Genomic DNA, 17,972 nt, shown 5'->3' with positions numbered 1-17,972 from the left:
TTTTTCATTGTGAGTCTTGTAAGGAGGGAAGAAAATACTACCGAAAGTCAATGGGGCCCTATCAGCTGTCTGGTTACTGACATTCTTCAAAATATCTTCTTTTTTAACATCATTGTCATGTTAATGTACCCTTAGGTCACAGATTTTAGGTCAGATCATTCTAAGATAATTTTGCATTGAAATATAGAGAATAAATTTTGAATTTGAATTTTTGAATTTGTTTTTTTAAAGTGTAAATTTTAATATTATTGTTGGACAAAAAGTTTTATTTTTTGGCCCTTCATTGTAAAAAGTTTGGGCTCAAACACGTTCCTTGCTATATGTGTATAACTGTTCACCTGAGATTTTTAATCCAAATATGTATATATAATCAATTGTGTTCAAGGAAAAAAAACATGCATGAAAAAAAACATACATGTGATCTAAACTTTACATATGGGGTTTTTGTGTACAGTCACTAACATGGAGTGATTGTATTTAGATCCCCCTATGTAAGGTTTCTGATCACATTTGTCCCTTTTGATTGTATGATGGAGTGAATAAAGGACAACATCTACCTGCTGTAGACTTTAATGTCTGACAAATCTGTTCATAATTTACATTTTGAATCCTGTATATTATTTGTTCAGTCACTTAAAACCGTCTCAGTTTCGTAACATTCCCCAGTGCTCTCCCTTAAGCCCCTTCCTCTCCTCATAATAACTCTTTATAAATGTTACTCTGCGTTCCTATGCCTCCCTCCCCCACTTTTCTCTCTCAGATGCTTGTTTGTGATCATTCCTTTTTGACTGCTGATTAAGACATTTTGATTAATGTTTAACTGAAGGGCGGTAAAAATTCAGCCCTTGTCCCCTTTGTATTGCCATTATCAGCGTTAGATTTAGTGTGAGGACAATCACTTCCCTGTGTGAACACATTGACAACCGCGTGGCTGTGACATTAGAGACATCAGAGCAATTTTTTGCAGGGCGGTGAAACTTAACTCCAGATTTAACTTCTGAGCCTCCCACAGGCTGCCCTGCATGATTGAGTGTGGGACTGCGTATGTCCACACATTTGGGAATCAGACACAGCTGTTTCCTCTCTTTGGAGGCAAAAGGAAGTACAAGGATAGTGTGTGTGTTTGGGAGGGGGTTCACAGGGAGAGAGTGTTCTGACTTTGTGAACTTGAGTGTTTGTACACATTCTGACACTTGTGTCCGCATTTGACGGCTTGCCATGGAAAGTCTGGAGTTCGAAAAGAAGGAAAAACGGTACTTTATCCGTGGGAAGCATGCTGCTATCATTTGCGCCGCCGTCATTGTGACAGGTGTTGCCGTGGGGCTCGGAGTTGGTTTAAGCCAGAAGACCTCCTCATCCAATGATGAAACCAAACCAACTCCAACACCATCACCTACAACACCCCCAGATAACCGGGGTCCCTGCAAACCATCTGACAACACAAACGGCGGATGGGACAATTTTCGCTTACCTGACTACATGGTACCGTTCCATTACGATCTGCATTTGGAGCCTGACCTCGATACGGATACCTACACAGGGAGTGTGTCCATCCATCTGAACCTGACGCAGCCCAGTCAGCACCTGTGGCTCCACATCCGAGAGACTTTTGTCACCGCGGTGCCCACTTTACAGCGCAGTGGCCCGTCCGGCTTGACCTCTGTCAGGGTGAAGGAATGCTTTGAGTACAAACTGCAGGAGTACGTGGTGGTAGAGGTGGCCGAGCAGCTGAGTGTCACTGGTACAGATGAGCACTACGTTCTCACTCTTCACTTCCAGGGCTGGCTCAATGGCTCTCTGGTTGGTTTCTACAGGACCACGTATCAGGAGAATGGAAATACCAAGTAAGCATCAAAACATCTATTGTAGAATTTTTTTTTTTTTTTTTTGTGGTGTAATAAGTCATTATGCACAGGTCAGAGGTATGAAAAGTACTGACAAATTATACTTGAAAGTATGTGTGCTGTCACAATTTAAAGAATTATAAAATCAAACATTATTAAAAGTGAAAAAGTTTACACGTTTAATACGTTTACACTAGTGTTCAAAAGTTGAATATTTTTATTGTGTTTGAAAGAAGCCACATGCTACATGTCACATTATCCTATATCATTCTAATATGCTAATATTTTGTAACAATATAAATGTCTTTAAAGGCATGGTTCACCGAAAAATTTAAATTCTGTCATAACTTACCCTCAATTTGTTCCAAACCTGTATGAATTTTTTTTTCTGCAGAACACAAAAGAAGATAGTTTGAAGAATGTCAGTAAGCAGACAGTTGGTGGGCCCCATTGACTTTCGATAGTATTTTTTTCCCTCCATACTATGGAAGTCAATGGGGCCCATCAACTGTCTGGTTGCATAATTTATTGAGAGTAAAAAATTATAAAGAGTAAAAAGTATCTATATTTTCAATATAGTAAAATTTTTCAGTTTCAGTAAGTACTCGAGTAAGGTACAAATTCCACAAAACAATACTTGCGTATATTTCATAAAATACATTTACACTTTACAACTCTGTACAGAGTTTAACGTGATGAAATTTAATTATGGATACATTTTTTTTATATGGCTCTAATGTTACTATAGTAACCAGGCGCTTTGATAAGGGATGTTACAGTTCCTCAGCTTTCGATCATGACCATTTCAGGGCCATCAGGCAAAACCAAGTAGAGTCTACTAACCAAGCCAGGTCATCTAAAGTTTAGGGTAACAAAGTTTTCCTAAACTTTAGATGACCTGGCTTGGTTAGTAGACCCTAGGTTATCTCTCTGAACTCTAAGTGACCTATTATTGTTGCACTAATTTCATATGTTAACCAGGTTATTTTAATGTATCAGTGAAAAACTTTCTGAGATTTACTGCTCGCCTCCAACAGTGAGATCCCAATCATGCAAATGACCCTTTACCATATTACAACATGTCCCAGAAATCACATGCAAACTTATTTATCTCAGTTTTTCTCACAATTACTGTACATCTCAGCTCCTCTGATGGGAACAGATAACACTAGACAGGACTGAATGTGTGAATTTAGCCCACGGTTTGGATAAGAAGCTCTGAGGCCTCTGCCTTAAAGAGAATTGATTTATAGTTGCTAAGGGAGATATCAAAAATATTGGAAAATACCAAAGAGATTACAATGTTATTTAACTATGCTACACGTGCTTGAGTATTGCCAAGCTGCAAGTAGGGTCACAGTATTTTATCTGATTTGGGAATGGTGTGAAATTTTAACTGAACTGAACTGGACCCTCATTTCTTGGAACAAAAGCAGAAATGTGCCAAGAATGAGATAACTACATCTGCTTAAGCTTATTTAATCATGAAGTCATATAGCTTTTAGTACTATTACTGCACTGTTTTGTTTTTCTCTTTTTTCAGTTTCAGATCTGAGAAATACTAATAGTTAAACAAGCTTACAATAGGAATGCCATTCCTAATATGTAATGAAATAGCAACTCATGCTTCATGTGTGGGTGATCACATGATCATCTATCATATCACATAATCAACTAACAAGTCTTTATTATCAGTGATGCTGGAGAACTAAAAATCACACTATTCAGGAATGGAGTATGTGTATCGGTGTAAATTTGAATCACTTTTTATTTTGGTTATAGCATTTGGATTAGCAAAACTCCAGAGGCCACCAAAAACTATTATGTTGCACACATAGGCAGCGAGTTTAATTTAGCCATAAACTTGATTAGATGTTAATGAAAATATGGTTGGACTTTCCCCACGTGGTTAATGTGGTAAACGTAAAACCCTATTTGACTTTTATGAACCCCGCTCTGATCTTTTATAGGAAAATCGCTGCAACCGACCATGAACCCACAGACGCTCGTAAATCTTTTCCATGTTTTGATGAGCCCAACAAAAAGGCCTCCTACACAATCTCCATCACCCATGACAGTGCATATGAAGCGCTGTCCAACATGCCTGTGGAGGTATATTCCCCTGCTGCTTGAGTCTTAAAAACAGTTTGTAGAACTTGAACTTTTAAACCAAGAATTTTACCATCAGTCTGCTAGTGTGTTACTGTATGTGCAAGTGTGTGGTTGTCTTTATGGTTTTGGTAAATGAAGATCTGATCAGATGATGCATCTGATCAGATCATTAATTTTTTTTAAAGCAAAAATCTAACCATTCATTGAAGTAAAAGAATTGAAACGGGGGTAAATCACATAATGACATAAATGCTTTTCTCCAATAATTATTGGCACCCTTTTATCAAATACTTTTTGCAACCACCTTTTGCCAAAATAACAGCTCTGAGTTTTCTTCTATAATGCCTGATGAGTTTGGAGAAAAACTGACAAGAGATCAGAGACCATTCCTCCATACAGAATCTCTCCAGATCCTTCAGATTCATAAGTTCACGTTGGTGCTTCTTCTCTTCAATTCACCCCACTCATTTTCCATAGGGTTCAGTTTAGGGGACTGGGACGGTCATGGCAGAAGCTTCATTTTGTGCTCAGTTACCCATTTTGTGTTGATTTTGATGTTTTGGATTGTTGTCTTGATGGAAGATCCAACCACAGCCCATTATAAGTGTAGCAATGTTCAGGGAAGAAGACTTTATTTAAAATAAAACAAACAAATCAAAATACCGCCAGCAGCCCCTTGCGGACGACTGCTGGCTAAAGTAAAATACAAATACAAAAACAAAACACAACACAACTAAAATACAGGCCTGTTCCTCTCTCGATCATCAACGTCGTCGCTCCTCCTTTATGCTTCCGCTCCTCAATGAGAGATGCGAGCCCGGTGTGCTTCACAGGTGTTGCTCATTAGCAATCGCACCACCGGCCTCGCGCCGTTCTCTCACGTCCCTCGGTCGTCCTGTTCGCCACAATAAGATTTCTAGCAGAGGCCGTCAGGTTTAGATTTTTTTATCTGTTGGTATTTGCTAGAATCCATGATACCATGTATCTGAACAAGATGTTCAGGACCAAAAAAAAAAAAAGGCCACAACATATAAGATCCAGCAGTATATTTAACCGTAGGCATGGGGTACTTTTTATTCCTGTTTGAACCAAACCCATCTAGTGTGTTTGCTGCAAAAAAAGCTCTTTTTTTTGTTTCATCTGACCATAGAATCTGGTCCCATTTTCAAAGTTCCAGTCATGTCTGACAACTGAATATGCTGAAGTTTGTTTTTGGATGAGGAAGGATGATTTTTCTCGAAACCCTCCCAAACAACATGTGGTGATGTAGGGGTTGGTTTGATTTTTTTTTAGGCTTTCTGACCCCCAAGACTCAACTAATCTCTGCAATTCTTCATCTGTGATCCTTGTAGAGTCTTTGGCCACTCAGACTCTCCTCCTCACCATGCATTAGGACGATATAGACACTTGTCCTCTTCCAGGCAGATTCGTAACATCTTCAGTTGATTGGAACTTCTTAATTATTGCCCTGATGGTGGAAATGGGATTTTTTAATTCTTTAGCTATTTTCTTACAGCCACTTTCTATTTTGTGAAGCTCAACAATCTTTTGATGCACATCAGAACTATATTCTTTGGTTTTACTCATTGTGATGGATGATTAAGGGAATTTGGCCTTTGTGTTTCCTCTTATTTATATTCCTGTGAAACAACAAGTCTTAGCTAGACACTTTCATATTCCTAGTCACCCTGGTGTGCTTAAAAAATGTTAATACTAATGGGAATACACTTTAGATATATTTTACTAGGGGTGCTAATAATTGTGGCCAACGTTTTTTGAAGAAAAACATTTATTTCATAATGTGATTTCCTCCCCCGTTTCATTTATTTGACTTCAATGACATGTTAGATTTGTCCTATTTTTTTAAATTAAAGATCAAAAGGATAAACAAAGCAGATTTATTTCAACAGCCCTCTTTGATCATATTTACCCAGGGTGCCAATAATTCTGACCACAACTGTATATTGGATGTTAATACAGGTCCTTCTCAAAAAATTTGCATATTGTGATTAAGTTCATTATTTTCCATAATGTAATGATAAAAAAAACTTTCATATATTTTAGATTCATTGCACACCAACTGAAATATTTCAGGTCTTTTATTGTTTTAATACTGGTGATTTTGGCATACAGCCCAAAATCCCTATCTCAAAAAATTTGCATATCATGAAAAGGGTCTCTAAACGAGACACAGAAAGAAATTTCTGAACAAATAGGCTGTTCCCAGAGTGCTGTATCAAGGCACCTCAGTGGGAAGGAAAAAGTGTGGCAAAAACCGCTGCACAACGAAAAGAGGTGACCGGACCCTGAGGAAGATTGTGGAGAAGGACCGATTCCAGACCTTGGGGGACCTGCGGAAGCAGTGGACTGAGTCTGGAGTAGAAACATCCAGAGCCACCGTGAACAGGCGTGTGCAGGAAATGGGCTACAGGTGCCGCATTCCCCAGGTCAAGCCACTTTTGAACCAGAAACAGCGGCAGAAGCGCCTGACCTGGGCTACAGAGAAGCAGCACTGGACTGTTGCTCAGTGGTCCAAAGTACTTTTTTCGGATGAAAGCAAATTTTGCATGTCATTCGGAAATCAAGGTGCCAGAGTCTGGAGGAAGACTGGGGAGAAGGAAATGCCAAAATGCCTGAAGTCCAGTGTCAAGTACCCACAGTCAGTGATGGTCTGGGGTGACATGTCAGCTGCTGGTGTTGGTCCACTGTGTTTTATCAAGGGCAGGGTCAATACAGCTAGCTATCAGGAGATTTTGGAGCACTTCATGCTTCCATCTGCTGAAAAGCTTTATGGAGATGAAGATTTCATTTTTCAGCACGACCTGGCACCTGCTCACAGTGCCAAAACCACTGGTAAATGGTTTACTGACCATGGTATTACTGTGCTCAATTGGCCTGCCAACTCTCCTGACCTGAACCCCATAGAGAATCTGTGGGATATTGTGAAGAGAAAGTTGAGAGACGCAAGACCCAACACTCTGGATGAGCTTAAGGCCGCTATCGAAGCATCCTGGGCCTCCATAACACCTCAGCAGTGCCACAGGCTGATTGCCTCCATGCCACGCCGCATTGAAGCAGTCATTTCTGCAAAAGGATTCCCGACCAAGTATTGAGTGTATAACTGAACATAATTATTTAAAGGTTGACTTTTTTTTTGTATTAAAAACACTTCTTTTATTGGTCAGATGAAATATGCTATTTTTTTGAGATAGGAATTTTGGGTTTTCATGAGCTGTATGCCAAAATCATCAGTATTAAAACAATAAAAGACCTGAAATATTTCAGTTGGTGTTCAATGAATCTAAAATATATGAAAGTTAAATTTTTATCATCACATTATGGAAAATAATGAACTTTATCACAATATGCAAATTTTTTGAGAAGGACCTGTATAATGTTAATATCCTTTTAAACACATCTTTTGGCTCTCTTTCACAGAACAAGGAGAAAGTGTCGGATGAAAAGACAAAAACCTCCTTTAAAAAATCTGTAAAGATGAGCACCTATCTGGTATGTTTTGCGGTGCACCAGTTCAAATATGTCGAGCGAACGTCGAAAAGAGGAATACCAGTAAGAAATTTTATTCTTCTAAACCAGGATTTACTGAATATTTCCTAACAGTCGGAACACTGACACTTCACTGAAATAATGGATTTTCATTATTCATCTCTTTCTCTCCTCCTGACAGTTGAGGATCTATGCTCAGCCTTTGCAGATCTCAACCACTGAATATGCTGCAAATGTCACTAAGATCATATTCGATTACTTTGAGGAGTATTTTGACATGGAATATTCTATAGAGAAACTTGGTAAATCAGCAGATACATTTTCACAATTTTTAACTGTTTATCATATTAGTGGTATCATCATCATTATTAATTATTACTTATAATTTTTATTATAAGTTTTCTGGATCTATTAATTTATTAAAAAATGCATAAAACCAATTCATATAATAACTTGAATACATCTCTTTCCCGATTAGCCTGTTTTTAATTTCTGAATTTAAATTTATTTTCATATTCATTTTAAACTGTCCCAATATAACAATGAAGGGGGGGAAATTAAATTCTCAAAATAAACCCTTGTTAAGTAATTACTTTAAGTGGACATTATTTTTTTTATGATTGTCTGAACAGAAATATTTTTCTTTTTGTCTTGTCGTGTGGTGTGTCCAACACACAGAAAAATAAATAAATGATGTACTGTCAATTTGACTTTTTTTCAGGTTGTAAAATGTCATGTGGCGCAACTCCCCAAAATGTTAAATTTATGAGATTTATGAATTAATCATTAATGATATTTGTTTGAAAAAGGTTTTTAACATTATATTTAATATATATTTTAAAATATTTCTGAAAGTATTAATAAGTGTACAAGTGTATCTTCTTACTTGCCAGGTATAAGGAAAATATTATTACTTTTCATTGAATTTAAACTTTTCTTGAAAAGGGATTTTTTTTTCCAAATCATATGTAACCAAAATTAATACATAGAGTAATTTATATATATATACACACACACACACACACACACACACACACACACATTTCTTATTTTTATACTTTTTAAAATTAACATTTTATAAAAAATATCTTTGAACTCTTTTTTTGTCATTTACCCTTATACGATTTGAAACAGCTGTACAAACTTATCTTATCAAAAGGCAATGATTCATGATTTATATAGTAGGCTATTTTATCTTATCAACTGACTTATATAATGTCTTTGTCTACAGTATGTTATAATTATTGTGACAAAGGAATATGGGATGTATTCTGTTTCTGCTGCAGATAAGATAGCAATCCCAGACTTTGGGACAGGAGCGATGGAGAACTGGGGGTTGATTACTTACAGAGAAACCAACCTGCTGTTCGATGAGAAGGAGTCCTCTTCAATCAACAAACAGCGAGTGGCCAGTGTCATTGCGCATGAGCTTGTTCACCAGGTTACTAACCCTATCACATATCTCTAATGGTAATCACTGAAAGATTACGAGTTGTGGAGCTAGTTAACCTAGCATCATGTATCATATTCAGACTGCAGCTTTAACATCATTCAAAGCAAGCAGTGCTTTAAAGCACACTACAGGTGCTCTGTCCAGGACACTGCGTAAGAGTGAGGTCAATAGCATACATGTCATCAGTCTCACTTCAGAACAGGCCTTGGCAGAACACCATGTACTGAGCCTGCATCTCATTTTACTGCTTCCTGTAACTGCATTTTCCATCATGCCGATTTACAGTACCAATATAATCAAAAATATGATTACCATAAAGATTACTATCACACAGTTACATATTACACCCTCTCAGACACATCCAACGCAGTGATGTTTTTTTTAAATCTTTTTATGGCCAGGTCCAAGGTTGTTGGAAGCAGAATCCAAAGAGGTTACACAGAGCTAAAAATGTCATATTATAATAGAACTGGTTAAACCCTTTAAAGATGCTCTAAAATCATGATGTAATTTAGATAATTTGTAACTTATTTCCTTGTAAAGACATTCACTTGAAACAGAGTCTTTTTGTTGAGCTTTCATTATGCTGCTGCTGACTTTGGTTGCATAGTTTGAGTATTGAATCCTTGAAATATGTCCAATTTTACTTTTTAAACTTTGAATAAACACATTTTATTAAAGGCACAGTTACAGGAACAATATAGGGCTAAATAAGCATGACATATTTAGGGTCTACTATTCAAGGAACTGTGGCCAGTTGCATTAACTTAGACACTATGTTAATACTGTGTCTTAATAGCTACTGTAGTTTGAGCAACTAGCAGTTAGACAAGAGGCAATCAGTCTTTATTTTCCAATTCAAATTAGATCAAACAACCATTTTATGTAACTGATTAAATAAAATATTAGGACCAGTCTTGAAGAAAAAAAATAGATGACAAGCTTTTTAGAATAGTCTGAGCAGTTTATGCAATCGGCCCTTGTTTTGTCTTTAATCTGCAGTGGTTTGGAAATATTGTGACTATGGACTGGTGGGACGACTTGTGGCTGAACGAGGGCTTTGCCAGCTTTTTTGAGTATGTGGGAGTGGAACAAGCCGAGACTGACTGGGGAATGGTGAGCACATGCCTGAATCATTCAAATGTATTCCTAAATAGGCAACATCTCTCTGAAACCATCCAATCACATTGAGGGTAGATGCCATGTTTATACCAAATTCATCCTCTGTGTTCCCAGCGCGACATCATGCTTATCAATGATGTATTTCCTGTCATGGTCGATGATGCTCTACTCTCTTCCCATCCTATAATTGTGGATGTGTCCAGCCCTGCTGAGATCACATCCGTGTTCGATGCCATTTCATATAACAAGGTAAATTCAGTGATGCCTGATCTAGTGATGTTGCTCTATAAACATTTTTTGCTATGAATTGGTCGCTCTAATCTCATTCTGCTTTAGGGCGCTTCTATTTTACGTATGCTGGAGGACTTGCTTGGCCGTGACAAATTTAGGGATGGATGTCGAGTAAGGCACCTCACTTTTAACACACATTTTCCATTGACTCCACACTTTTATCTTAAATAAAGCCCTCTTTCTTTTTTTTACCACAGCAATATCTGAAAAACTTCCCCTTCCAGAATGCTAAAACTGCAGACTTTTGGAAAGCCATGGAAGATGTAAATAGCTTTTATTTGTCATACCTTGCCGTTTTAATGTATATATATATATATATATATATATATATATATATATTATAAGCAACCGCATGCCGTGACACATTTAGGGAAATGCATGGTTTACACTTTATTTCGATAGTCCACTTTCAAATTCTACTAAGTAACTTTGCAACTACATGTCTACAAACACTCATTAATTTGTTTTAATAAATTAATGTTTTTTAATAAATTTTTGTCTGCACGCTATTTAGATATATTCCTATTATATATATATCTTGGGTCATACTTTAGGAGAGTGGCTTACCTGTGGCCAAAATTATGGACACATGGACAAAGCAGATGGGTTATCCTGTTCTGAATCTGACCATCACAGACACTGAAGCGAAACTCATCCAGAGCAGGTTCCTTCTGGACCCCAATGCTGACCCCAGCCAACCCACCACTCCCCTGGGGTGAGCCTGATGATATTAACACATCTCTCTACACCAAAAATGTCTGTGGAATTAAACACTGGAATTCAATAATATTACCATGAACCACTTATAGGCCCAACCATTTGCAAAAGTAACATGGCATGTGCAGATTAGGAAAATGCATAAGCCTATACACTATCAAATATTGTGTTCACCATACTACCAAGTGATTCTGATTCTAGTATGATTGGTTTATTCTTACTGTCCACAATCAGAACAGAATTAAAGGCCCGTTAACACCAAGCACGATAACTATAAAGATAACGATAAAGATAACTATATATGCGTCCACACCAACGACCGATAACGGTCTTTTTATTCTAAGCACGCGCGCGCCCGCGCTGCGGTTTCAAAGTAGCGAAAATGGATGACCTGTTGCTGTTTTACGTTACAAAAAAATATCAAAAGAAATACAGGCGCTTTTGTACACAATATCCTTAAAAGACGAGAGGAGTTGGGAGAATCCGAATTTTATTATAATTGTTGTTTACAACATGTGTTTTTGCACAAAAGTGCTGTTCTTATTGCCTTTACACGTCTTTGCCAGCAGATGTCCTCAGCCAGCATGCTATGTTCCGAGCGCATCTGAACAGTTAATCTAGCAAGTCTAGTGTAATCGATCTAATCTAACGGTGAATTTAGCTGAAGAAGTCAATGATGGGATAAAAACATCGCCTAGTCAACATCTTTATGTATACAACACCTTTTTCACCGCAACTTCAGCAATGTTGTCAAAACTAGCGCTGGATAGCCTACCTGAGGTATTTTGTTACACTATGTTAAACTGCATAATCATATCTCACCATTTATTCCTAGGATACGACCGATTGCTTTCCATATATCCATCTTTTTTAACGTATCCTTGAAAAGGGGTTTTTGTCAAACAGTGGAGGATTTTTTTGTACCTCGACGATCACTTCTCTGCAATGTCATCTGCCATTTTAATTGCGCGAGACCTTTAAATTAGAATGGATTCTGATTGGCTGTCAGTGTTTTATCGTTCGACAGCTGGAAAAAAATCGTTCTGAAAGTGATCCCAACGATATCGTTCCTCAAATCTTTATCGTTATAGTTGTGGTGTGAACTCTATTCTTTAATATGGAGAACAATTGTTAGAATTATATCTTTATCGTTATCTTTATAGTTGTAGTGCTTGGTGTGAAGGGGCCTTTATTACAACTCATTTTACAGTCACTCACAACTCATGGATTAAAAAGCACTGCTCTATTCTTTACATATGTCCTTATCTCAGCTGTCCTCAATAAACTACAACATGTTTACAAATAATAATTCAGTTCATTAGCCTATCTGTATTCCTGTAAAGTATAATGATTATCATTATTCTTCACAGGAATACAGATAATGAACTGAACTCACCTCTGATACTTCCCCTCTCATGTGGCACACTGAAAAGTTAATTAGTTCACAATGATCTCTTGTCTCACAGATACAAATGGACCATTCCTGTGAAATGGAGAACACTCAACTCCAAAAACAACTCTTTCATATTCGAAAAAACAGGTTAACAAGATAATATGCTTAGACTGTTTTTGACACTGGGAAATAATTATGCTGTCTAATAATATCTGCCTTGTGTTTATTTAGAGGAAGTCATTGATGGATACTCCCCTGCAACCGATGGTCTTATCAAAGTCAACAAAGATCACATGGGCTATTATCGAGTAAATCACCACGACAGTGTGTGGAGCACTATTGCTGAGCAACTTTTCACAGATTATAAGGTATTATCATTAATATATTTATTTCTCTTTAATATACCCTTTACACATTTCCGAGTACACATTTGGTAATTTGATTGTCTGATCAAGTAATTTGGTAAATTTAGCTTACGCTAAAAAAAAAGTAGTCTCCTATAACGTACAAAACAATAAGCCAAGCAACAAGACAGACGCTGTAACAATGTTACATTTAGGCCTACATTTACAGTAAAATACATTTCTAAGTAGCCTGAGGTAATTTATACTTACAGACAATAGGCTACTTGAGACGCTAGATAGCGCCAATTGACCGCCCCCTTTGGCTACTGTTACTATGTCCGACAAGCCACGCCGCTCTCGCGCAGTGAAAAATACATCGTGGAGCAGAGAAGACCCTGACAACGCGCTGACAGACAGGACAGACCATGTTACTTTTGAAATGAAACAAAGTCTCAACTTTCAAATTTGGTAATTTTTTAAAGAAATGTAAACAATAAATAGGCCTACCGTTTTGTGGCTCTTTAATGCGTCTGACAGTGACAGATCGCTGTTGAGCCTCAGTTAAAGCTGCTCGTGAACCGATCATCTCTTCCTTCTAGTTAATTTATAGCATCAAATACAGATAAATGAACAGAAGGTTGTTTTAACCGTGGAGAGACGTCAGTACACTCCTTTTTTCAAGTTCAAATCCTCCATTGTTAATTTATTAGGCTAACTCTCCTGACTGCTTTGTCGGACAAAAATGGCCAGATCGCCTGTCAATCAATCTCCCTGCGAAGGGAATCTGAATTTGAATGAGATTGTCCGCGGACCGCGGTGTGAGTAACAAGTAAGCGCCAGGTGACAGCGTTACCACAGACGACGGAGTCATATTGCGATTGGCCAATCAGAGCAAAGATGTTCTGCAGAGAGCTGTGTGATAAACTCACATGATGCTTATGTTATCTTTTATTTTTAGGTGTATGATGCAACTGATCGAAGCAGCTACATTGATGATGTATTTGCATTTGGACGGTGAGTTCGTAAAAAACACTCTTTCAACTGCAGAACGCTTACTTTCAATCTCGACTTGCTGACAGTAAAAAAAAAAACTGAATTTGAGATGATTTTACATAGCACAGCTTTTTATTGTTATAGTGGAGGTCAGAAAGTAAGGATGATGAAGTCATGCTTAGAAGTGCTGCCTTTTGTTTTTCATTAACAGGGCAGATATTGTCAATTATGGAAATGCCTTCAACTTAACAAGATATCTGGCCAATGAAACTGAGTACATTGTGTGGGATCGAGTATCTACTTCTATCTCCTACGTCAGAGACATGCTGGCTAATGACGAAGAGCTTTACCTCAAATTCCAGGTTGGATCCCAAAGTCCTCATACCTTCTAGAGCATGACAACATGTTTACAACATGTATAAAAAAGGGCTGGGAAAAAATGTATCGCGATTAATCGCATCCAAAATAAAAGTTTGTGTTTACATAATATATGTGTGTGCAATGTGTATAATTATTTTTTATATATATAAATACACACACATGCATGTATATATTTAAGAAATATTTGCATGTATATACTGTATATATTTATTTATAATTTATATTATATATAAATATAAATATTTTATATATAAATAAAAAAATTCTTATATGTATACATGCATGTGTGTGTATTTATATATACAAAATAATTATACACAGTGCACACACATATATTATGTAAACACAAACTTTTATTTTGGATGCGATTAATCGCGATTAATCTTTTCCCAGCCCCAGTATAAAACAAACAAAGAAAAAAAAAAAACATGTAAAATTTTAAAATCTGGTCTTATTCCAAGCGAGAGATTTATAGCTGATATTCTTTATATAAATGTTTGCAAGAAGTTACTATTTTAAATCTTCTGTTTTTCATATGCTCTGTTTGAAATCATGTTTAGAAACTCTTCCGTAACCATGTGCAGAAGATATCCAGAGAACTTGGCTGGAATGATGAGGGGACCCAAACAGAGCGGTGAGAGAATTTTTTTTGGCAGAACTAACTAAAAAAGCTCTCCTATAGGCCAAGCCAAGGACACATTCTTGGATTTATCAGTCTTGTAGTACACACATATACAGTGGAAATTGTTCTATTTTGCTTTCTTTTCTAATTTAATTTATATTTCATAACAATTTGAAAGTTTTAAAAATGTAATGCCTTAGATGTAGTGTTTGTGTTATCCTCCTTTTGCTTTAATGACAGCAGCATTGCTCCACAAGTTGTGTTCTAAAGAAAATCTGATGATCTATACAAAAAGTTACATGACCAAATTTTCTTTTTTGATTACTGAAATTCAGAATCTTAAAGTCAACATGAATTCAAAATGGACATTTCTTATTTTCTTCATGGAATATTGCAGTATTCATTATAAAAGATTGATCACAGCTGCAGATCATTATTAGTTTATTTTCAGGTTTAAATATAATTTAAAAAATAAAAATCTCAACAAAACTTTGTGTACATTTACATGACAACGATGTACTAAAAACATAAAAGTTTTTCACAAATGTGTTTTTGTAGTTTACACAGAGACGATAATGGTTTCGTTTAAAAAAAAAAAATTTCACCCATTGTCAAAGGTTTGCATTTTCAGGCCCCCAAAACACTGTTGTCCTGTAAATGAACGGCCAAAACACATAAAAAGTTTTCCATTGTTAGTTGAAAACGGTGTAGTGTAAACGCCCCCTGAATTTCTTTTTTCCGTTTCCTGTACAGGCTGCTGAGGGAGACAATTTTAGACCTTGCATGTCAGATGAATGACCAGGAGGCTCTCAACCAAGCCTCTTACATTTTCAATAAATGGATTGATGGAACAATTAGGTAATCACATTCATACATAAATACGTTACAGGATGTATAGTGGTCCACTCAGTTTATCAAAGAGGCACTTTCTCTGATTGGGGAGCAGCAGTGTGGCTGTCAACTTACGGTTGTTGGTGTACCGATACGGAATGAGGAACTCAAAATCGGAACGGAGCTGGGAAATCATGTTCCAGAAGTATCTCTCTGCCTCTCTCGCCCAGGAGAAAGACAAGCTGCTCTACGGCTTGGCTTCAGTAGAAAATGTCACTCTCCTTCACAGGTAATCTCCCTCTTCCCAGTGCAGAAGATTAATGTCGGCATGAAATCCATAATATAGATTTTACTCTATGTGTATTCTTACACATACATGCTTTATTTTTTTTTAATTGTTTTGGGTAACAATTTATTTTAAGGTGACATAGTTACACTTTACCACATGTATTTACTATAGTAATAACAGTAAATTATACATAATTACAAGTAACTAAACCTAAACCAAATCCTAACCTTAACCACTCATCCTGTGAAAATGAAAGACTTCTCTCTGATGACGTAGTCCACTTAAACAATGCACAATCAACTGCAACTCACATTTATTTTTGACATCTCATAATCCAATCAATAATGACGTATAGAACCAAGTCCCTGCCCTGCAATTTTTTTTTTTTGATAATCCATTGTTCTCTAAAAAAATACTGATACTGCTTCAGATTCACCTACAGTTGACTAACTCATAGCCTAATTGCACCAAAAACAAACTCTGTTTACACCTGGTTTTAAGATGCGTTTTGGTCAATCGGATCACAAGTGCACGACGCTAAATACAGGTGTAAACGGGGTCTAACATTTTGAGCTTGTCCACTTTCGACCAATTTCAGAGGTAGTCGAAAACTCATTGGACCGGATTGCTTTCGCTGTGTAGACGCTTATGTGGTCAAATGTGTTTAAACAACCACAAAAGACATTACTCTCCGCCTACTGACCAAACGTGTAAACAACATGAGAAGAGCGCTAGTCAGAAGGCTGAAGACCCAAGTTTGGTTTGATGAAAAAACTTACCAAGCACAATGTTCTCTCACCATTCCTGATTTCTAACATGCACTCATAACGTTTGGCGTGGTCTTGTGGTTATCAGATCGAATGATCTGATAAAGCCCATACAGTTACCCACCCATAGACCCTCCACTTGTAAACAGGGCCTTAATAATAGTAAACTATCACTCAATAAATAATTTGTTCAATTGTCTTTCTTTTTTAACAGGTTGCTTGAAGCCGCTAAAAATGAAAGCATTGTGAGAAGTCAAGATGTTTTTAGTCTAGTGCAATACGTGTCACGCAACCCAAATGGCAAAACTATGGCCTGGGAATGGATGACCCTCAACTGGGATTACCTAGTGAACAGGTTAGTTCATCTAACATTTGAAAGGAACAGGGAAAATCTGTATTCTTCTTGTTGAAAATAACAATGTTCTTCATGATCTCATGTCTGTTTTAGATATACTATCAATGACAGGAACTTGGGCCGTCTGCCCTCCAGAATTACTAGTACATACAACACCGAGCTGCTGCTATGGAAGGTGAGACACCAAGGCTGTGTTTGGAATGGAAAACTAGCTTACTACTTAGTAGATCTTGGATTTTAATGCACCTTTGTGCAATATGTCTCAGTGTTTGACTGTCACGAATTGGTTTACTTTTAGATGGAGCACTTTTTTGCCCTCAACCCAAATGCAGGAGCAGGTGAGATGCCCAGGAAGCAGGCATTAGAGACTGTGAAGAACAATATTGAATGGATGCGACGGAATCATGAGGAGATTCGTGTCTGGCTGATGAACAATGTGTCCTCCTAATGCTGAAAGGGTCCAGCGTCAGAACAGTTTTTCCCACCCCCCACTAAATGTCACAGTGAATTGCTCAGGGCAGCTTGAAAATGAGTCTTTAGCAAAGAGCCATAATTGAATACTCTCCTCTGACAAAATAATCTTGGATTCTGTTGCCATGACCGTTTTAAAAAAGTATTTTCTTAGGCATTACAAATCCTTAGGCACTGTACATTGTTTCTTTATTTAATGTGTTGCAGTACACATCAAATTCATTATCTGTAAAATGTGAAATAAATGTCATAAAGGATGCTTAAATTTTACACATTTGATAAAGAAAATAGCAAAATTATAGAAATCTTTAAAACAAATCATTGCGTAATTGTTTTTATTCAAATGAAAACATTTTGAGTACATGCCGTATCAAGAACAGCAATTTCACAAGATTTGCAGCAGACATAATGTAACAAGCATCAGATTAGGTACTGAATAGCAAGGTTAAAAGAAGGCAATGCCAGTTGCAGGAACCATAT

General features: G+C 37.0%; 1 protein-coding gene across 1 annotated transcript; it reads left to right on the top strand.

The window, feature by feature from the left end:
• The first annotated feature begins 1,017 nt into the window (after positions 1 to 1,017).
• enpep (glutamyl aminopeptidase) lies at positions 1,018 to 17,810 on the top strand. The gene is made up of 20 exons (XM_077237365.1): positions 1,018 to 1,844; positions 3,815 to 3,956; positions 7,395 to 7,526; positions 7,645 to 7,765; positions 8,750 to 8,904; positions 9,919 to 10,032; positions 10,153 to 10,287; positions 10,375 to 10,440; positions 10,527 to 10,592; positions 10,884 to 11,044; positions 12,513 to 12,586; positions 12,671 to 12,807; positions 13,742 to 13,797; positions 13,988 to 14,138; positions 14,718 to 14,791; positions 15,533 to 15,637; positions 15,726 to 15,899; positions 16,881 to 17,021; positions 17,115 to 17,196; positions 17,320 to 17,810. Exons 1-20 carry the CDS (start codon positions 1,219 to 1,221, stop codon positions 17,467 to 17,469), a joined length of 2,862 nt encoding a protein of 953 aa, XP_077093480.1. The 5' UTR covers positions 1,018 to 1,218; the 3' UTR covers positions 17,470 to 17,810.
• Positions 17,811 to 17,972: the final 162 nt, after the last annotated feature.

Source organism: Siphateles boraxobius, unplaced genomic scaffold, assembly GCF_051911475.1.
Source record: "Siphateles boraxobius isolate OS27281-9 unplaced genomic scaffold, OSU_SipBor_1 20, whole genome shotgun sequence".
NCBI lineage: Eukaryota > Metazoa > Chordata > Actinopteri > Cypriniformes > Leuciscidae > Siphateles > Siphateles boraxobius.
Note: the sequence above shows the minus strand (reverse complement) of the source record. Positions and strands in the feature narration are given on the sequence as shown.